This window comes from Mus caroli, chromosome 9, assembly GCF_900094665.2.
Source record: "Mus caroli chromosome 9, CAROLI_EIJ_v1.1, whole genome shotgun sequence".
NCBI lineage: Eukaryota > Metazoa > Chordata > Mammalia > Rodentia > Muridae > Mus > Mus caroli.
Window position 1 is genome coordinate 30,591,424 of NC_034578.1, and position 22,440 is coordinate 30,613,863.

Consider the following 22,440-nt stretch of genomic DNA (forward strand, 5'->3'; position numbering starts at 1 on the left):
TGCAACTATGTCCATTCTACTGTCCAGACCTTGGAACCTGAAAAGTAACAATATTCAGGCTCTCTGGGAGGTAGCTGAAGAGATTCACCTCTCTCACTTTTAATATATTCTTCCCCAGAATATATTGAGTTTCCCCTTCTCTGTATCCTCCATCACAACCCACTCCAGGAAGCTACTCTGTACCTTCAACTCCCATCTTGAAGCAGGCCTTTCAGGTTTATATCTTATTAGCCGGGTGTATGCATGTGTGTGCGTATGTGTGTGTGTGTGCATGTGCATGTGTGTGCGCGTGCGTGTGTGTGCGTGTGTGTGTGTGCATGTGTGTGTGTGCGTGTGTGTATATATGCATGTGTGTATGTGCGTGCGCATGCGTGCGTGTGCATGTGTGTGTATGCATGTGTGCGTGCGTGTGTGTGTATGCATGTGTGTGCGTGTGTGTGTGTGCCTGTGTGTGTATGCATGTGTGTGTGTGTACGTGCGTGAGTGTGCGCGAGTGTGTGTGTGCGTGCGTGTGTGCGTGTGTGTGTGCGTGTGTGTGTGCGTGCGTGTGTGTGTGTGTGTGTGTGTGTGTGTGTGTGTNGCGTGTGTGTGTGTGTGTGTGTGTGTGTGTGTGTGTGTAATAATGAGGCACACACAGAGGTTGGAGGACAACTCTGTGGAGTCAGTTCTCTCTTCCTATCTTTATATGGGTTCCTTGTGTTGGCCTCAGGCCATTGGGTTTTCACACCCAACACCTTTACCTGCTTAGCCATCCCACCAGCCCCCTTGGAACAGAGATTTCTTAAGTTCCATGCAAACTTTGTATGACCTCTCTTAGATCATTGCATGACCCTTTATATTCTAAGGTGACCATCCAGGAACTCTCAGTAAATCCCACCAGCGGTCTTGAATTTTGACACAGAGGTAGGCAAGAGTTTAGTTGACTGCCACCACCCACAGACATAATACTTGTCGTGCACACATTTCTACAGATCATGGGCTCTAATAGCAAGATCGTGCATTCCAGGGATTCTGATTTTATATCAAGGGTGCTGAAAGCAACGGCTACATTCCCTCAGCACTATACCTGGCCAAGGCCAAGCCAAACTGACTAGGCTTCAAGTAAGAAAGAAGAAACTGAGTACACATCCCTGAGCCTCCAAGCATAGGTAGGTTGCAGCAGGATTCAGGTGTATAGCCTCCACCTTTGACCAGGCTCAAAGCATGGTGTGCACTGGAGCTTTCTCTCCTCTGCTGTGACAGATGCCAACACCATGCTATGTCCCATTCCAAGCTCCTCTTTCCACCGTCAAGAAAGTACAAGGCAAGACCTTTTCCTATGAGTGACAGTGGAGTTAGGACCATGGTTTCTCTAAGCATAACATGGGAGAATGCCAGTCAGCATGGGCCTAGAGACACTATCTTCTCACCAGATCCTCACCCAAAGAAATCACAGCACCATAGACTCTAGGACAGTAGTTTTCAACCTTCCTATGGTTGTGACCCTTTAATACAGTTCCTCATGCTGTGGTGACCCCAACCATAAAATTATTTCATTGCTATTTTGTAGCTGTAATTTTGCTACTGAACAGTAACTCAGTTCCTAAGACCATTGGAAATATGTGTTTTCCCTTGGTCACAGCCCACAGATTGAGACCCACTGTTCTAGGGTCTTAGAGAATACACAGCCCCACTTCATCTAGAGCTCACAGGCAGCCTCGTAGCAGAAAAGAGCCTGGGCAAGTTATGGGGGGGAAGAAGATCCAGGGAAGTTTCATGACATCAAAGGGAGGGGAAAAGACATTCTATAGTAATGAGAAGACATTGTTCAAAATCCAAAGTAGAGCTGGGTTGATGACACACACCTGCTGTTCCAGCACTCAAGAGACAGATGCAGGAGGATTGCATGCTCAAGTGTGACTAAACTAAAGCTCCTTGGCCTTTGGTGATCTGGTTGGTGGTGTGAGTACTAGACAGAGAATCTGGGTCCAGGCCTGCAGCTCAATAGCCATGGTGGAGCAGTACTAAGAGAACAGGACTGCAGAATCTCAAGTTTGAGTTTTACTTGGGATAACCATGTACCTTGTAAAGTTGGGCAACTCCCTTCATTCATGTGAGCCTCTGTGTGTTCATCAGCTTTTCCGACACACACAAAAAAAAAAATACCCAAGACAACCACTCTATGAAAATAAAAGGATTATTTGGGGGCTCCAAGGCTTGGTAAAGGGGTTCTGTTGCCTCTAGGTCAATGTCAGAATTAAACACTTCAACTGAGAAATGAAACAGGGGGAGAGAGAGAGAGAGAGAGAGAGAGAGAGTGAGTGTTAAGGTCCCACAATTCCCTCCATGAACACACTCCCATACTGAGGACATGTCTCAGTAGATAAAGCATGAAGACCTAAGTTTGAATCTCCACATCCCATAGAATAGGATGTACAGGACACATCTGTGTTATGCCTACTGAAAGATAGGAGAAGGAGAGAGAAAAATTCCTGGAAGGTCAAAAGTCAGTTATTCTGGAGTCCGCAGTAGGAACAATAAGGGATCCTCTCTCAACATGGTAGAAGATGGCAGCAGAGGTGGTCCTTTGACCTATACTGGCACACGCCTCTGCACTTACATACAAGGGAGGGAGGGAGGGAGGGAGGGAGGGAGGGAGGGACAGATCATATCCACAATGACCTAAAGACCTCCCAGGAGATTCCACCTCTCATGGTGCCACTATCACCTCTGAAAAGCATCAAACTGGGCCTTCTGGTTTACAAACCACATTAGCACATTCAGTATAAAATGTGGTAATGATGGCTGCCATATATAACAGAGCCATGTGTGCATTCAGTACTACAGGTCCATCATACAGTGAGTTTCCCATAAATAACTCAGTGTGTCCTCTCCTGTGAAGCTCATCCCTTGTGATTCTGGCCCTTCTCCTTCATCTCATGCCTTTCTCCTTCTGGGTGGTGTGCTCAGCACAGTATCTACCCAGTCAGTAGTTTATAATGCAAAAGCTACTGTCCTACAATGGAGCACAGACCAGGAACCAAACCAGAGATAACAAGCTGCAAGCATTTAACTGAGGGACACTTGATGTCCACATGCTGTGCCAGGCACTGAGACAGAGAGGCTGCTGTGCTTCTGTCCCTCCAGAGATGCAGCGTGTGTCTTCATTTATGTTTCCCCAGCATTGGACAAATAGTAAGTGGGCAGTAGGACTTGGAGAAACCAGCTGCACCACTTGATCTAGGTCGGCCACGTGATTGGACTAAGTAGGTGGTGGGAGGTTAGCAAAGCTCACCTCCAGTGTGTCCATGTGGAAGTTTATTGAGATTAAGGAGAGACTAGCTACCCTGAGTGTGGGTGGTACTGTCCCATAGGCTAGGGGTCAAAGTGGATGAAAGAGGAAGAAGAAAGACATTTTGCCTAGGGTGGAAAGGAAAAGGGCCAAGGAAAAAGAGAGCAAGTTAGGAGAAGCGGTTTCTCTAAAAACAACCCCACCCATGCCTCTCACACTGGGCTCCAAAGAGTCCTTGGCCCTGAAGGCCTCAAGGTCTGTCCTAAGGGTGAAAGAGTATAGGTTTTCCCTCCACTTCCTCGTCTATAGCACCCCAACTTTTATCTACTCCTCTTATCTATCAAGTCTAAAATCTGTTTATAAAAGCATCTCAGCTTTGAAAGAAAAAAATCATCTCATTTATTTTAAATATATTTTATTTATTCTTTGACAACTTCATATTTGTATACAATGTATCTTGGTCCTATCTATCCCCAACTTCTTTCCCCTCTACATGTTCCCAATCTCCCTCTCCCTCTCCCTCTCCCTCTCCCTCTCCCTCTCCCTCTCCCTCTCCCTCTCCCTCTCCCTCCCTCTCTCTCTCTCTCCATCCCTCTCTCTCTCTCTCTCCATCCCTCTCCCCCTCTCTCTCTCCCTCACTCCCCCCTCTCTCAATCTACTGAGTCCAGTTACTGCTGTGTGCTGAAATGTTGACTGATGTCGTGACTTGATCTTGTTCAGCTCTTGTGCAAGTAACCAAAGCTGTAATAAATTCATGAGTGTAGTGGCCACGCCAGGTTCAAAGGACCGCGTTTCACTCCTCGTCTTCCAGCTCTAACATTCTTTCTGTTCCAGGAGCCTTAAAGACTGGGGATGGAAGATGATATAGATATTAATTTGTGGATGAACACACAACAGTCATTTATCCTCAACACTCTGATCAGTTACAGGTCTGAATTAGCTGCTGTCTACACAAAAGAAACTTCTCTGGCCAATGTTAAAAGCAAGGTTGAAATCTGTGGGTACAACTGTAAAGATTTAGAAGGAGGGTGACATCTTGCCTATTTAATTACTCCCTTCCTGGGGCCTATGACCTCCTTTGTCATGGGCATGTATCAGATCAAGTTTACAGTATCAGCTGCACTTTCCCTCCTTCTTTGGAGCAGGCCTCAAATCTAATCAGAAGGCAGTTGGTTGGCCTCCCAACCATCATGTCACTATTGTGCCAGTGGGCACATCTTGCCTAGCAAGTGGATCCTGTAACATTCAGGGTTCACCACTGGGTTATTCCATTAGTGCTTTTGCTCCTGCCACCTCCATAGCTCCATCTAGCATTCTGAAATGTAGCCAGCAGAAATAAAATCCTCGGTCCAGTTCTAGCTTGATTTCTACAACCTAAGTATGTCGTGTTTTCATAATATCTAGTTTTACTATCTCGTCATTTACCAAAAGTAATGACAATGGCCTACGCTGTCAGGGAAGCCCTGTATCCCACGCCTGGTACTGAGTACCAAAGTAGCTTTAGTGGCTGGAACATAGCATGAAAATATTAAAATTTGTCAGAAAAGAAGGGCTATTGGTTGGGGGAGACTCAGCTCCTATTCTATCTCCCAAAACAAATTGCAAATCCTATCTTTTGAATGGTTTTTCGAACTCTCTGCTTCCTCATCCCCAGAAACGTGTTTTCCCCAGAAAATCCAAGTAATTTAAACATAAACAGTGGTGACTAAAGCCCCACGTAGCCTCCATCAGAACTGCGCCTGAGAAGTTCTCTGCTCTCTCCTGCTTTACCCTCCTGGTGTTACTAGGAAGGTCTTGCATCTACTCCAACTCCTGGTTCTGAGACACCCTCCATTATGGTCTTGTGACTACTCAGAGTTAACCCCGCCTACCCAGTGTTGTCACTGACCTTGCCTCCCAGGGTCCCATACCATTCAGCTCTGCTGATTTTCATGTTGACCATCCAGGACTGATCCTTGTCCCCAGAAATGGATATTCCAAGCATTTTCGACAATGCCTCCTTCTCCTTCTTCTAAGCATAAAAAGAATGGGATGTGAAGAATGGACAGCTAACTGCTGCTGAAGCTCCTAATAAGGGACATTTGGAAGCCCAGGCAGCACTTCCTTTAGGGCTTTTTCATTACATTCCCTTTAGCCCCTGGCTGACAACCTGATAATTCTCTCTGATCACAGGAGCGTTGGCTGCTACTGGAGCTGCCTTAACACTGTCCTTGCAAAAGATTCTAGGATAAAAGATTAGAGCAGGAACAGACGCCTAGAAAAGGTGTCCTCCCTGCCTCCCCCGCCTCTTCTTCCTCTCCTTATTTCTCCATACCTCATCTACTTCTCTCTGCTCTCTCCCCCTCCTGTTCCTATTCATCTTCCTTTTCCTTTTCCATTCTTCCCTCCTTCACTTCCCCTCCCTTATTCCTCCTCCTGACCATTTTTCTTTTCTCCTGCCTCCTCCCCATTCCCTTTTCCTCCCTACTCTCCATTCTTCCCTCTCTTTTCTTCCCTCTTGTCTTCTTCCTCCTTCCTCCCCTTCTCCCTCCTGCTTTTTCCCTCCTCCTCTTCACTCCTTCTTAATCCTTCTTTGTCCTCCTATTTTCCTCCTCCAAATCCTTCCTCCTCATCTATTTCCCCCCTTCCCATCTCTTCTCCCTTTCTCTCCTCTGCTTCTTCTCCCCCTCCCTCTCCCACTCTCCTTCCTTCCTGTCTGCACCCCTACTTTATGGCTCTTCCCGTCACTCCTCTTCCTCTTCTGTCTCATCTTTTCCTCTTTCTTGTTTGGTGTCAGAAAGAGCCTAATTACAACAGAAAACTTAAAGCGACAGAGTAAGAGAAAGAAAAAAAAAAAGAAAAAACCCACTATCCCGAGTTGATTAAAATATCCTCCATAATCTAATTTGTAAAACTAATATTAGAATAAAAAGGGTTACTCACACAATTCCAGGCCAATTTTATTTTTAATGAGACTCCTCAGAGAGATTGCTAAGATCCCACCAGGCTGTGAACTCCGGACCTGCCTGCTGCCCCCACTCTTTGCTGCCCTAGGGACGCCATGTGCTTCAGCTCTCCCTATGCCCACCATCCTGTGTGGGACGGTAATCCAAGTCCAGGTAATCTGCGGTGCCGTGGGAAGGAGGCGGCAGCTGACTCTCAGGTTCCTTTCCCTCCCACAGAATATCTGTGTCTTCAGGGCTGGGGTGAGAACAAACTGAGGGCTAGAAACTCAAGTGGACCCCACTCCAGCCCCAATCTACCACTCATTATCTGTGTGACCCTGATCTTGTTGTTGTGCCTCTCTGGTACTGGTTTCTTTGTTATAAAATAGTGATTTTTTTTTTCTGCCCTAAAGCATTACATTGTCTCTAGGAGAAGGGCGTATGGAAAGCACTGACTGCAGTCATCTCAGATTAACAGTGACCCACTGTCCACGCTTTTTGGCCTCCCAAGAACACAGACCACATCACCTCCATACTTTCCCTAAGCCCATGCTTTGGGAGCTGCGTGGAGACCAATTCAGCAGATGAGAACAACCCTCAGAGACAGAATGAGGCAGATTCACAGCCCCCAGCCTGCCACAGATAGCCACTGACAAACACCTTGGTTCCCGGTACTGCAGAGCTGTCTGCTGATGCTCTGAGGAGTGCTGTTAGCACAGTACCCCCAGGCAGTACACCCAGCATTGGAAGTACTGAGTCAGCTCAGCACTACTCTCCTTTGTCCCACACTTATGCCAGCCCTCCTATCGCCATGTAGAGACAGTGCTTACTATGGTTACACTGTTAACAGAATAATAATTCATGAGCTGATGCTTAAAGATGCACAGAGCCAGGCACCTCACATGTGCAGCAAACTATTTGTTTAATAAAATATGAACCGATAGCTTCAATGGTTGTGCCATCTTGCTTTGAGGTGGGGGTGAGAGTGGCATGGGCTTCCAAGAGATTCCCAAGGGGAAGACTGTAAGAGCCAATCTTAGAAAATGAAAGAAGGGGACTGGAGAGATGGCTCAGCAGTTAAGAGCACTGACTGTTCTTCCAGAGGTCCTGAGTTCAATTCCCAGCAACCACATGGTGGCTCACAATCATCTGTAATGGGATCCGATGCTCTCTTCTGAAGTGTCGGAAGACAGCTACAATATACTCATATACATGAAATAAATAAATATTTTTAAGAAAAGGAAAGAAGACTCTAGGTAGGGATGACTACCAGCTCCTGCCAAGGCCCTACACTAGTCACCAATCACCTGGATTGCCAGGTTAAACTAGAACCATATGACTCCTGAGCAAGTGGAGTTAGGTGGGAGTTGAACACAGAGAGGAGGGGGCGTGTCCCGTGGTGGCTGAGGTTTATCCAGAAGGTCAGCACTAAGGTTGCATAAGGAAAGGTCTTGAGTCTGGAGTCTCAAGCCAGCCCCTGAAAGAGGGGAACTTGGCTAGAGTTGGGTTCTTGGCTCAGCCTGGCTCTGATTCCAGAGCATGTAAGGCACTGCTGGCCTCACTGACTGACCGCTGTGCTTCTCCCTCCCCAGGTCAAGTCTACTCCTTCAGCCAGCAACCCCAGGACCAAGTGGTGGTGTCAGGACAGCCAGTGACTCTGATGTGTGCCATCCCTGAATATGATGGCTTCGTCCTGTGGATCAAAGATGGCTTGGCTCTGGGTGTAGGCAGAGACCTCTCAAGTGAGTATTTCCAGACTTCCCCCACCCATACAAAAGGGCTCAGTACAGACGCTGCCTCTCATAACTGTTCCAGTATGGAACTCCATATTCCATTTGGAACTCAAATGCCCAGCCAGCTCTGCAATTCTCCTGACAGCCCAGGCCTGGATCTAGATCCCTAGGCATCCCAGGTGCCTCTGGCTATGAGTACTGATCTCTACTCTGGTGGCCCGTCCTAAACCTAGAACAGGATTCATTCCAAAGCCAATGCGATCCTCACAAAGTCTGATTCCGAACATCATGTGCTCCTGTCTCTTGGCCCAGAGTGAATCCTCATTTATCAAGGCATGATCCAGCTTCCCACCCAAGGAGAGAGCCAATGAACTGAAAACTCATAAGAAAATCTGCTTCTCCTAGGATTCATCTCATGATGGGAAGAAAAGACAGGAAGGGCTTACATTAACTGCCAACCTTGTTCAGCCACCCGGGCAAGCTGCACCGTGGGGGCCTCCTGCAGCTGCTACTGACTGGCACGTCAACTCTGTAGTTTGTGCCAGGCCATATCATTTGGTAGCTATTGTGTGTGGCTATTTCAGAAGCTCATCCAAACACCTTGCCAAACTACCCTTTCCCCAGGGCATAAAAAACCCGCAGCCATTCCATGTCACTTGACCATTCTGTCATTACTCTGCCCGGGGCTGGGCGAACAAGGGCCTGATTTCTGGGCTGAAGTGCATGATGAAATTCAGAAGGACAGATCTGGGTGTCACTCACCTGCCATCTGGGAACATCTAGGAGTAGAGAATGGATGAGACGTATGCATTCAACTGGGAACTAGTTTCTCCTCGTTCATGCTGTACAGCTGCAGGAAAATAAAAATCGAAGTGCACTCAGAAACACTGGGGCTGGGAAATTAATATTTTAAAATATGAGTTATGTCTTGCCAAAAAAATGTATATTGAAACATTATAGCAATGGTCAATAGCAGTCACGGGCCTAATGCTGCAGCCCAGCTGAGCAGAAATAAAATACCCAAGAATATCTCCAAAGTATACTGTTCTGCTGTAAAGTTTTAAGTGTTATGGGAACCAGCCAAGTTCAGAGATACTCAGCTCTGGTACCCTAGGGAGATGGGGGAATGCAATGACCTTCCCAAAGGAGGATTGCTTCTGCCCTGGACAGCCGTAAGCCTGGACCAACACCAGGATGATGAGGAAGACTGTCCGGGCTCCTGGTCAGTGGTTGTCAGCCTTTTGTTGGGACCTTGTCTCATCACTTAATGGCCAAGTGGAGCTCCCAGGTCACTAGGGACAGATCATAGAATTGATATCAAGGCACATCAATTGCATCTCTGATCTGAAGTTCCATACCTGGTTCTCAGGGATCCAGGATCTGGGTGCTGATGCTAAAGACAAGTTGACCCATGGCCTGAGTTGGCTTCCTCTCCAGCTTGACTCAGTCACCAAGAAAGATGGGCCCTAGACTCTCTGCTGCAGAGACCATAAGCTCAGGTTCCTGCGAAATATCTGTCCTGTGTTTAATCATCTATCCACAAAACACCATCCTAACAGTAATGATAGGTTCTCACAGTTCCACACATACAACTTACTGGCCTGGGACAAAAGGGACAGAACAGAATACAGCTGAACTCAGCAAAGACTTGATAAGTGCATAAGACAGGGGATCTGAGGGCCCGTGTCGCAGTGTGGCTCTGTCTGCTTCCATTTAACTGTGTTACCCAACGCAGTATACCAGTCATGAGTCTCTCACTGACACATTAGTGTCTTTCTGGTCGCCAAGGCTGAGAAACCAGAAAGAAAATGTTTGCCAGTACATTCTCAGGTGCAGATAGAGTGTCTTCTCCTAAAAGGCACTTCTCAGATGTCTCATGAGTCTATGATTATCCAAAGGGAGCAAAAGAGTATAACCCTCTTTAATTGAAAGGAGAACAGGGTAACAGTTGAAGAAAAATAAATTGACTCAACTATCTTACCGATCTAGTTGGATGAGACCCTGCCTACTCTCTTCCAAAGAAAGACAGACACCTCTACTCTACCTCTCTGCCATTTGTACTTTTTTCACTGTGTGTGTGTGTGTGTGTGTGTGTGTGTGTTATGTGTATGTATGCATGTGGCTTTTATTGATGTTAAGAGACACCATAGACATAGAAACCCTTACAAAGTAAAGCTTTTAACTGGGGCTGGCTTACAGTTTCAGAGGTTTAGTCCATTATCATCATGGTGGGAAGCATGACAGCATGAAGGTAGACATGATGCTGGCAAAGAGCTGAGAGTTCCACATCTGGATCTTCAGGCAGCGTGAAGAGAGTGACACTGGGCCTGGCTTGAGCATTTGAAACCTCAAAGCCTGTCCACAGTGTCCTCCAGTAAACCCATATCTACTCTAGCAAGGCCATACCCCCTAATAGTGCTACTGTCTACTGAGCCTAGGGAGGGATTTTCATTCAAACCACCTTTATAGAACAGGCTAGAGGTCAATGTTGGCTGTCTTCTTCAGTCTCTACCTAATTTTTGAGACAGGTTCTCTCACTGAACCTGGAGCTTACCAGTTGGCCAGACTGACTGGCTGACTAGCTGACTGACTGACTGACTGACTGACTGACTGACTGACTGACTGACTGACAATAAGCTCCAGGGATCAACTGATACCTGTTCCTTGTCCCCAGCACCACCACACCCAACTTTTTGGGTGCTAAGGATCAGAACATGAATCCTCACACTTACAGTGAGCCATCTCCTTCGCTCTGACATCATTTGTGTTTAAATTAGCATGTATAGAATAGGGTGACATGGTAGCCAATACCTGTAATTTTAGCACTTGGGAAGGTCAGTGCAAAACTGACATAAGTTCAAAGCCAGCTTACATAGATTAGCCTGTTGAAATCTTCACCTGTGAGACCCCCACTTTGCTGATAAGGAAGCTGAGATCCAACAGAGCTAAAGCTTCCAGAACAAGGAAGAGATAAGCGGGAGTTTGGACCTACACACCATGACTAGATGCCCTGAATCTTTGCCTCCTTTGAGAATACAAAGCAAGGGTACCATGGACAGAGCTACAGATTCCTCTGAAGCTGCGCTCCTGTGTGTGTTTTCCACAGAAGCTGCCAGTCCTGGAGATAGCATCGAAGCTCCCTGCCTAATTAGGCAAATACAAACAAACCCATCACTGATGTTTTCCACAGCTCATGAGAGTGAAATCCTGCTGCTGATAGCTTGTAAGACAACAACAACAACAAAAACCCCACAGCTCCATCCAAGATGCCTGCAGGGGACAGACCTAATTGCAGAACAGCAGGATGGGAGCTGGGCTGGAGGGCAGGGTGGACAGCTGCACAGAGGCCAGCAGCAGTTGGCAACCCTGCTTCACTTGCTTAGGCTTGTCCCTTTGCCCATCAGAAGGCAGGCAAGTAAGTGGGAGTTGGGTAGGCAGTGTCCTCCTTGGGTGCAGCTGATCCTTGTCATCATTTTTGGTTGACCCAGCTTAGCTATGGTGAGCAGGGTCCTTTAGTGTCATGATGAGAACAGTATGGTCTCAGGTGTAGAAGAGCTCACAGATCATTCTGCCAAGCCTTTTGAAAGTCCATGGATCCCCATGTCAGTGACCAAGGACAGGCACTGATGTATCCTGGTACAGTCAACCACCCTGTCCTGTCTCTCATCCACCCTTAGCTTATCCAGAATGGGCTCTGAAGAGAGAAAGCAACCAGCGCAGAGCCAAAAGAAGGAGCCCATGCATAATCCCAGAGCTCAAAGGCTGTGGGGAGAGCAGAACTCAGGTGAGGGCATAGATAGATAACATCCTTATAGGACAAATGAAGAGGCTTAAAGCCCAAGACCACAGAGAGAGCAAGGGGCTGCCTATGGCCAGAGCTGCAGTCAGTGTTTGCATTCAGCCTCCTGGCCACAGAAACTGCTGAATGATTCATCGTCTTCAAACTCTTACTTATCTATTATTCATCACCAGTGTGTATGCACTGAGGCCCCAAATTCCTAAGTGTCCTGAGTGCCTCCTAAGTGCTTAATCAGGCCCTGGGGCCTGGGGGTGAGAGTCAGGAATGCCCAGAAATGGGCAGGTATGGTGCCTTGTGCCCAGCTTTCCTAGATGTCCTGTACTCTTAGATTCCTGGAACAAAGCTTCTCTCCTGCTCTCTCTTGACCCCTTCCAAATAAATAAATCCCTAGTCCCTTTTCCTTCTGTTTTTCTCTTGCTTTCTCTTTTCTTTGTGACTCTCTCTCCCTCCCTCCCTTCTCTCTGTCTCTCTCTCCTTACACCCTCCCCTCCCTGTCCTCCTCCCCCCCTCTGCATTGCATTAGCAAACACCACTGAATATGGATAGCATCTTCCCAAAGCCAATACCCCATAGCCATGCCAGCCTGCTCAGCATGTCCTATGCTTTGTCTCTAACACTGACTTCCCACATTTTCCTTAGGCCTTAGAACCACCAGTGCAAACACAGACACAAACACAGACACACACACACACACACACACACACACACACGTTAAAAAATAAAGAAAGGGATTTAAAAAAAAAAAAGAAACAAACAAACAAAAGACTGGGGTTGTTGGGGTTGAGTGGTCCTGAGAATTAGGGAAGGAACCAGTAAGGAAGCTACTCTGAGGAAGTCTTACTATAGACATAAAGTTTCCAGTGTATTAGAGTCATCAGAAGGCCACCTGAGCTCAGCTCTACCCAGGCCAGGCATCAGACCCACTAGTCAACCTTCCAGAAAGATTTGCCATTGGCAGAAGGGAAGAATTCAGCCAGGAAGACCTCTGCCTGAGCCACTGTTCACTATATGTATAATTGCTTTTGCAAGGGAGATTTTTTTTTTAAGCTATTCTATTTAAGATGTCACAACATCTCCGAATGGCCCTCTGGAAACTGGCAACCAGACTATTTTGATCTCTTACATTTCTCTGCCTTCTCCCCCAGGTTACCCCCAGTACCTGGTGGTGGGGAACCACCTCTCAGGAGAGCATCACCTGAAAATCCTGAGAGCTGAGCTTCAGGATGATGCTGTGTATGAGTGCCAGGCCATCCAGGCTGCCATCCGGTCCCGCCCTGCACGCCTCACCGTCCTGGGTAAGTCACCTACATACAGGTATGCAGGGATAGCATAAGGACTCTGAGAACCTCCAACAGTTCAGCTACTGGAGGGTCCTTCTACAGAGCTTGTCATGGGGGGCTCCCCTTTGGATTTCATTGCACCTGGCTCCATCTACTTCTGCCCTCTCCTTTTCCCATCCAAAGGGGACAGGTAAAGGTCCCCCACCTTAGGAAATCATATTGCCACCAACCTATTATTGTCCTACCTAACCCATGTGTTTGGCTGTACCTCGGGAGTAGATGAGGGTCCTAGGTACTCTACAGTGTAAATGCGGCCAGGTCTGCTGCAGCAGTGCCTGTCTGGAAAAGAATGTGACAGAGACTGAAAGACCTTTCTTCCAGAGCTGACCTCCAAAAGGATCAGAAAAGTTCTATATGTCCTGACCCCCCTCCTAAGAATGAGTCTCAAGTTTGGTCCTCCATGACTTCAGTATGCAAAGACCCTTGTTCCAGGGGCCTTCAACCCTGGTCCCCTTGGAGTCCTGGTTCTCAGGACATCCCAGTAAGATATCATTTCATGTCCTAATTCTTAGTTTTCATTCTTGTTTGTTTGGTTTTTTTTTTTTTTCATTTTTTTATTCAAATGTCACTGGGACAACCTTCCTGAAGAGGTCCCCACTCCTCCATTAAGGGCAGACCTGCCAGAAGATGTAGAGAGGTGGGGACTTGTTCAATGACACCTTAAGCTTCCCAATTTTGGTTAAGAGTTCTGCATTGTCACCTCCTTCCTCTGGCCACATTTTCCAAGGAAGGGGGCTGTGGGGAAACAGTTCGTTCACATACGTGATAATCATTCATAATTGCAAAGTAGCTCCCAGCAGTTCTCAAAGTTCGTCCAGACTGGGTCATGGATTGTTACTACGGAGAGAAACTGAGGCTCAGAAAAGCAGAAGGCCTAGCTCGGGGTCTCCCTGCCTGTTCCACCTCCCGGACCCCTAGGGTTGCATCTCTGCCAAGTCCATGTGGATAGGGCCTGGGCAGGCGAGAGAGGAGCTCCAGCCTGGCCTTGGCTGCCTCCTGGCAGCTGCTGTGGAGCTCTGATGACAGAGTCGGCAGCTGGGATGCTGCTCATGCTCTGAGATGAAATATTTAAGAGCGTGTCGGGTTATCTTCAGATCTACACAGCTAAACGCAAGGGGTCCGTGATTCCAAGAGCGAGGGCAGACAGGCCACAGAGGACCATTTAGCAGCTGCTCGGCCTAAGCTGAGGCTGAGAGGGGCCGCTTCAGAACCTCACACACCCGCAACCTGGGAGCCAGTTCTGCCTGGCAGGAAAGGAGTGGAAAAGGCTTTTGCGGAGCAGAAAGGTTGGGAGATGGGGCCAGGCAAGGCATGCTTTAAGGGAGAGACAAGGACACTACAGGGAGTAGTAGCCATCTTCTTTTCCCCCTTGAGATGGGGCTAAGTTGAGAAAGGGTTGCCATGCGTTGTAGGGCTGAGAGGAGATGGGGAAGACCGGGTGTGTTTCCTGGTTGGGGCATTGACTGCAAACTGGCAGAACAGATTTGCCATGTGACACTGTAGGATGTTCACCTTCAGAGACCACTCAGTCCCCATCCTCAGAAACCTTCCTCTGCTCCCTCGAACCCTCCATGAGGCTGCCAGAGACTGCTGGAAAGAAAAGACCTACACACAGTCCATTCCTGGGATGCTATGCAGGAGCTAAAACAGAACGTTATTGTCCTCGAGATATAGAAGACTCACCAGCCAAGCCTGGCCACTCCCTGCTATCTCAGTTAACCAACAAAGTACACTATACTGAAACTCCATATTATTGAATGTGCTTTGCTGATAAACTTTGGGGGAGACTCAGAGAGGCAAAGGCATGCACAGGAGGTCACACAGCTTAATTAACATTTAAAATCAATTCCACATTTCCTAGCTCCAGACCAACAGTCCTTGCCCAGTCTTCTGGTCTCAAATGCCAGCAGAATGTCATCTGTCCTCCTGGTTAAAAGCCAGCCTTCTCAGAACAGGGCCTGGGGATTCAATCTGAACAGACCCAAATTTGTTTTGGGGTCACCTCTAAAAGATATTCTTTCTTCTCTGTGTGTCAGTCAAAGCCTTGGCCTGACACTGTGCCTAGGGCACAGAGCTGGGTTTCTGTGGTTGGGATATTTGTTCAAGCCTAGAGGTCAGCTGGAAGACTGAATGGTAAGGGCCCATTAGGGTACTCTGAGAGGATCCCTGCAGATGGAACAGAAGCACCGGGTGGTGTCTCCTTACATCAGCCATTCTCCCAGGCAAACTGGATTTGGGGGAAAAGAGGCTTCCAGGCTCCACATTCAGGACCTCAGCTATTTCTGAGGTGAAGAGGTCCCACTTCCCCACCTTGGAAAGTCTGAGGATCTATCCCAATCTTGCAGATCCTCTCTAGGTTTCTGGTCTTGCAGGGCTCCTCTCCTACCACCCCTAACTGGTAGCCAACCTTGCCACTGGAAAGGGTTCCTGGTCTGGGGATAAAACACATACAGTGTTTGTTAAGGACTCTTAAGGTTCTTAGAGCTGCTTTCCTGCCCAACCAGCTGAGACCCCCTACTTGCTACATTCTGACATCTCAGCCCAGGAAAGTGTCTGGGCCAGCTCCCCAAGGAGGGAAGCTTTTCCTGTGTTCCAGGAATAGGAGAGCTTCCTAATTTACTCTGTATTTGCCTGAGATAGATTTTTAATTAAATAAAGTAAGAGCTTGATTAGAACCTGCAGAAGATGTGAGGGCAGAATCAGATGGTATTCCGGCAAAATCGCAAAGCAAACACTCTGGCTAGAACACAGGGAGTCCCCCGGAGGTCTTCCATCAAAGCGCCAAGTGAGGAGGGCAAATACGAGAGATTATATAGCCAGCAGATGTGCACTGTTAAAATATGCATCTGCCGACAGTGTGCTCAAAGAAGCCAGGGGGCCAGCTCTCCAAGCCTGCCTAGCTCAGCTCAGCTCCAGGAGGGAATGAGGACCAGCCCAGCAGCCAAGCCTAGAGTCACAGACACGTTAATTAGCATTGTGTTTGCAGCACTCAGATGTAATCAGACAAGAACTGACTCTGAGCGGGAGCTTTCGCTTCCCTGGGAGGCAGAGGAGAAAGGAGCCAGAGAATGAGGGGAAAGTGGGGGAGTGAATTGTACCTATGAAGCTGAGCACCCCAGACAAATAAGCTATAACCCTGGTTATAGTCGGCTTGAGTTCCCCCAGCCATTCAACCAGCTGCCAAGGGCTAACCTTGACTTAAGCCCATGTCAATACCAAGATCTTTCCAGACACACATCCACTCAGGAAGTCTTTCTCTCCAGGAAAGAACCTCAGACTTCAAGTCAGCTGTGTGACCCTGACATGATTACTCAACCTCTCTGGGTCCCAGTTTCTTGGCCTGTGGAATATGAAGTGATGACTAAACAAGTGGTGTCTAAGAATTAGTCAGCTCCCAAACGGCTTTATTTCCAGTCAGAGGAGACCAGTATGGTATGCTGCACCAACTATTTTAGGAAAATGGGCCATTCCCCACTGGAGCCAAGATCTGAGTGGTGCCTGAGGCAGAGAAGGTAACTGCTCATGGTACTTTAGACAGCAGTCCACCTTGAAGCTAGGAAACAGGACCTCAAAAAATCCTATCAGACCTTGGGCCAGGCCTCTCTCAGTACCCCACTTTCACACACACTTAGCCATCTCTGCAGCAGCTTGGCTTAGATCAGCAGTTCTCAGCCTGTGAGTTACAACCCCTTTTGGGGGGGGGGTTTAAATGACCCTTTCACAGGGGTCATATGTCAGATATCTTGCATTTCAGATATTTACATTATGATTCATAACACTATCAACATTACAGTTATGAAGTATCAATGGAAATAATTTACTGTATTAAAGGGTCACAGCATTAGATCTAGAATCAGTGGCTTAAATGGACATCACAAGACCCACACACACATGTGTCGAGCTATGGAACAGTGGGAACCCTGTGGAGGAGGAACCCTCGATGAGGAAAGAGAGTGCCATCTAACAAAAAACCGTGTGGCCCTCCATCCATCTTAAAGCATTATACTAATGTATGCACAACAGAACCTCCACGCTTACCACAGGCAGGAGCTTCAAGGTCAGAACTGTAGGGCACCATTACACTTGATTTTTCCAAATGCCAGAAGACTCAAGTAACAAGACTTCCACCGTAGAGGAAGTGGAGACCATGGGTTTGATCATGAATTGTGTCCGGAGTGCTTTTCATTTCTAATTGTTAGATTCCTCAGTAAGTGGAAGACAAAGCCATCTTTGGACCAGTGAAGCTTGCATTTAGCCAGGTACAAAGTAGCTGACGAACGACAATCAGATTCAGCAACTAAACTGTGTCATTATGTTTCCAGGTAACAAATGCCATGCAAAGGAAAGGGTGGAGCTGAGGAAGGGGGACCACAGTGGGAAAGGAGGTTGAATGTCAGCTTGTTATTAAAAGGGCTTTGCTGGGGCCTTTCTCCCATGCTATCTTCCAGGCTCCATTAGAAGTCAGGTTTCCTAACCAGACATAAATACTTTAAGATAGAAACTAAGTCAGTGAAAATAAAAAGGGCAATCTTTCACAATGACGTCAAGTCCCGGACACCGAGAACGCAAACTGATACGCTCCTTAACTTGTTCTCCCACAGAACGGGCAGCAATTCTGAATTAGTTACTTCTCTTGTTGTTGTGACAAAATGACAGAAATGCTTCTGCAACCTAACTCAGAGAGGATTTGTTTTAGCCTAGGGCTTAAGGGGATAAGGCATGGCAGATGGGACCAGTTTAGTCTAAGGGTAAGTGTTGCCGGCCAGGTTTCTTTATAGCAGTGGAGGGCAGAAGCAGAGAGAGGAATGAATGTTAATAAGCAGCCCCCATTTTTTTCTTCCTTTTATTGTCTGGTCCAACTGTCCCAGTGGATGGCGCCACCTACATTCAGGTTGGGTCTTTCCTCCTCCATTAATTCTGTCTGGAAACACTCTCACACATGCCCAGAGGTGTGACTCCTGAATGGTTCTAAATCTCGTCAAGTCGGCAATGAAGATTAGCCATCACGAGCTCTCAGTTCATAATTCCAAAACTATAGAAGGCTACAGAGAGGAGAAGTGACTAACTTGTGCACTTCCAATCGTGGATGTAGAGCTGATATGATGCAGAAGAGGGCTGGCTTCTAGATGGTTCTGAATCTAGGTACTTGTTGGGACAGCCCCACCCTGAGCCCCTTGACATAAAATGACACGTATGTAGGGACAGTTGAAACATTTCGGAGGAGTGGAGGGAATTTGTCTCTGTACAAGAGGACCCAGAATGCCTGTCATGGCCCACAAGGTCCCCGAAGTATGCCATCTTCCTTCTTCCCAGTATTATACACTACACCTTAGCCCCAAACACCTACTTTACTCACGGCACTTCAGAGCCTGCCTCTGGCCCTTCCTACAACCCTTTCAGCATCTTCCCTTGGCTAAATACTGCCCATCTGACAAGATACACTTTAGGCATCACCACTTGTAGGAAGATCATTCCTGAAGATCCCATAGCCTGACTATTGAACTGTGTTTCTTCTGTCACTTGTAGGCTCCATGGCAACAACATGTTATATTGAGAGTGATTTTTTTCTGTCTGCTTCTAATGTGGAGTCTGACAGGAGCATCTATCAATCTTCATTCATGGCCTGAAAATACACACTGGGTGACCAGTGAATGTCCATTATGGCAATTGAAGCAACAGGACTTGGGGACAGTTAGAGGAAGGATAGTGTAAGCAGAGAGTAGTGCTAAGCTCACATGAATAGTGTGGCATGGTGTTGTATGGTGTGATACTGAGTAATCATTATATTGTATAGTGTTAAATGTGTTATAATATATGTGTGATGTGTGCTGTGATGTCCTACGACATGGTATTATATTGTATGGTATGGTATGATATTGTGTTTTGTGGGGTGATATTGTATGGTATGGTGTTGTGTGACAGGATATTGTGTCATGTTGATGCTGTGTGATATGGTATTTTATGGTGTGGTAGTGTGTGGTGTGGTATGGTGTTGAATGGTGTAGCCCTATGTGGTGTGGTAGTGTGTAGTATGACCATATGTGGTTCTGTATGGTGTAGTATCAAATGGTGTGGTGCTATGTGGCATAGTAGAATGGTATGGTGTCATGTGGTGTTTGGTTGTATAGTGTGATGTTGTGGTACCTAATGTTCTGTTGGGTAGTGTGGTGTGGTGTGGTGTGATATGGCATAGCATGGTGTGGTATGGTGTGGTGGGATGGGGTGAGGTATTTTGGATAATATTTAGAGAGACACTATAGGCTCTCATGGTTTGGAGCCCAGACTCTGGAAGCCAGATTGTCTGCCCTTAGAACCTGGCTGCATTCCTTTACTGGCCGTGTAACCTTGATGGAGTTACTCAGCTCCCCTGTGCCTGCATATGAAGTGGGAGACATAACCATAGTGCCTTCATGGTGACAAGAATGACTTAATGAAGCAGCATATGCAAGCATGTCTCAAAATAGTGCCTGAATGAAAGCAAGACCTGAAAGCATATGGCTGCTATTATGTTATCTAGCTCGATTGCTGCTATTACTGCTCAGTGCCCAGAACCACCACCAGTAACCCTCCTTCCCAGAGAACCAGCTTCAGGCCTAGAGAAGCTTGTTCACAGAAACAGCAGGCGGGAAGCTGGATTCCCGGAGGTCCCTCCCAGGCACATGCAGGGAAGACAAGCAGAATTGATTCTTTATCTCCTTATTAAGTCTGTTTAGCCTGGGCTGTGGCCTGGTCTTAGGTGCTGGATCTCATTTGGGCTGTGTGCCTGTTTCCTGCCACATTCATTACCCTCAATCACTCCCGAATAGGTGCAGCAAACAAGCCAGAGATGGGAGAGGAGAGAGAGAAAAAAAAAAAATCACACAGAAAAACATCCTTATCTTCCCAAGTTCCATATGGGAGGCAGCCTCAGTAGTCTGCACCATCTCTGGTACAGTCCACTGGACACCAAGTCCTTCCCTTTCCTGATGTACCTTTCTGGGTGGTCCAGACCACCCCCAGTACTCTCCCCATTCCCTTCCTTTTAGCCATTACCCACCCCCTTCTTCTCTGGTGAAACTCCTCTTACCTGCCCCCTCAGGTGACAAAATGAACACAACTAAAAGCTATGGCGTTGACTGACTGAAGCGCCTCTCTTCTAAATTCAAAGGCTCAGGCTCAGGAGTTTGAGACGGTGATGTCCTGGATCTACAACTGGGTTCTGTATCTGCCACCCTGAGTATCTGCACCACAGTTAATGTGGCCAGGAGAAATAAGGGCACTCCTGTCATACATGATGCTGACCTGCAGGGTTGGGTCGCTCTGTGACACTTGTCATTTCCACCTCTTTGGACATGGGGCCCTTCCCTAGCTAGGGTCATCTACCATGGAGAGAAGTGAAAAGGTATCAGAGAACTAAGCCACTCTCAAGGCTCCAGGAGGCCTAGGGAGCCATCAGGGTGGAGGCAAACGTGAAGCTTCCATTCCCTGCCCTCACACAGGGAAGTTAGCCGAGGCACAGGCTACTCTTCAAGAGAACCAGAACCAGGCCTGTACCTCACAAGTGACCTGGAAGCCTAATGTGGCCTGCCCAGCGGCCTTACTATTTAAAGGTGGAGTCGACATCACAAACGGACCTCCCCTCAGCTTCTTGGGTTTTCAAAGCCAGGACATGGGAAAGCAGGGATGTTCTTAGGAGCCCAGTTAGAATCTGCTGCACACACAGGGCACTCAGTCTCCTGCCCTGAGACCCCATCGTCTTAATACTTTCCATCCACCCACCTTGGTGTCCCCACCTCCATCTCCAGAGGACTGGGGCCCACCAAGGCATGCCCCTAAAATGTGATGTCACCATACCCAGAACAGTGGCAACTCTCCAGGTCCACATAGAACAGAAGGTCCAGCCTGGGACTCAAAATCACACATTACTACCCCTAGCCCTGCCACTGCCAAGAGTGAGGTACAGCACCATAGCTCTAGCTACCTTCTCCCTGGTAAATCCAGGAGCTTGAAAAGGTGAAGTAGAAATCCACCCCACAGTTTACCTGTGACTTTCCCGTAGCCACTCATGATTTGGGGGTCCACACAAAGGGTATTGTTCCTTGAGTCCCTCTTGCCTGGCTTCTGAGAGCAAGCATAATATGTGCTTCTACAGTTTTAGTCAAGCATGACCCTGAGCCATGCGGAGCACACTCACCTACTCAGCAAATATCACATCCCAGAGATCTGCAGAAGTCAAGACCAAATTCTCTGGTGTCTGTATTCGGTGTAAGACCAGCAGCTCTATGGCTTCCCTGTGCAACCATCAGGGATCAACTGCCTGCAGAAAAACCTGGTCCATCCTACCTTTCCTGGGGCTAGTTTCTCCGGCATGGGTTGCTTCTAATATCCAGGCAGACTTCATAAAGCACAAACAAGAGAGCTACCTCTGTCCTAGTACCCTGCTAGGTTTCTTGTTCAGGATATCCAGATAATTACTGGCCATTTGAACAGACTCCTGCTCATGCTCCCATAACCACACACATAGATACCTTGGTCTCTGAATATACACACATAGCTACATTTGCGGCCCTGATATACATAGACAAAGACATGTGTGTCCCTGATATACATACATAGGTACATGTGCATCCCTGCACACAGGGACTAAGAGTGCAGCTACATCATCAGTGTCCACCCAGTAGAAAATCGTGAGAATGTTGATAAAAGGGGTCAGTCATTGTTAGAAAATGGACCGGTTCTTGTGGGGTGACAAAGGTATTAACTCTTACCCTTTGTCAGGCCCAGAGAAGAAAGGGGCAGATAGAAAGCCAGTTCATCAGCTTGAGTCTGCTTCTCTATTGATTTCCCCCAATGACAAATGAAATGCAGAGAAAGAGTCACTGCAGATAGGAGTAGAGCAGGAATATCATGCCACACACGAATGAACTGTCCCTTTCCTGTCCTGGCATCCTGGTGTCAGCCCTGGGACTCTGAGCCAGCCCAGGGTGAGTCTAGAAAGACTGAGTTAGACAGGGAGCCCTCTAAGGGCTAAAAATAGCTCATCTCTGCTCTGCTCTGCTCTGACCTCAGCCCAGGCCTGAGATGAGGCTTTCATGGCAAATTATGGATTTAAAACTGGCAATGAATCCCCATTACAGCATGAAATGAGAAAGGAAAACGCCGTTCAACAGAAGCCTTTCCCTGGCGGCCAGTGGGCTGAGGGAGGGTGGGGCTTTAGGAAAGGTTTAGCGGCTAAGTTACACATCCACACACCCCACTCTAGGAGCGGACTCATAGAGGTCATAGACAAGGTGAGCGGAGATCTGGAAGAGTGGGCGGGGCCCCAACCTGAAGAGGGCATCCACTTCACACTAGGCCAAATACAACAGAGGCGGGGGGGGGGGGGGGGGGGGGG

The 22,440-nt window shown here is 47.6% G+C and overlaps 1 protein-coding gene across 4 annotated transcripts in view; it reads left to right on the forward strand.

Moving 5' to 3' along the window:
- Kirrel3 (kirre like nephrin family adhesion molecule 3) overlaps window positions 1-22,440 on the forward strand; it is a 555,265-nt gene that overhangs the window by 448,584 nt on the left and 84,241 nt on the right. For all 4 annotated transcript variants that reach the window (XM_029481205.1, XM_029481204.1, XM_021171554.2 and 1 more), the window contains 2 exons: window positions 7,788-7,937; window positions 12,873-13,022. In XM_029481205.1, the coding sequence (XP_029337065.1) occupies window positions 7,788-7,937; window positions 12,873-13,022 (300 nt within the window). The remainder of the gene's footprint in view (window positions 1-7,787; window positions 7,938-12,872; window positions 13,023-22,440) is intronic.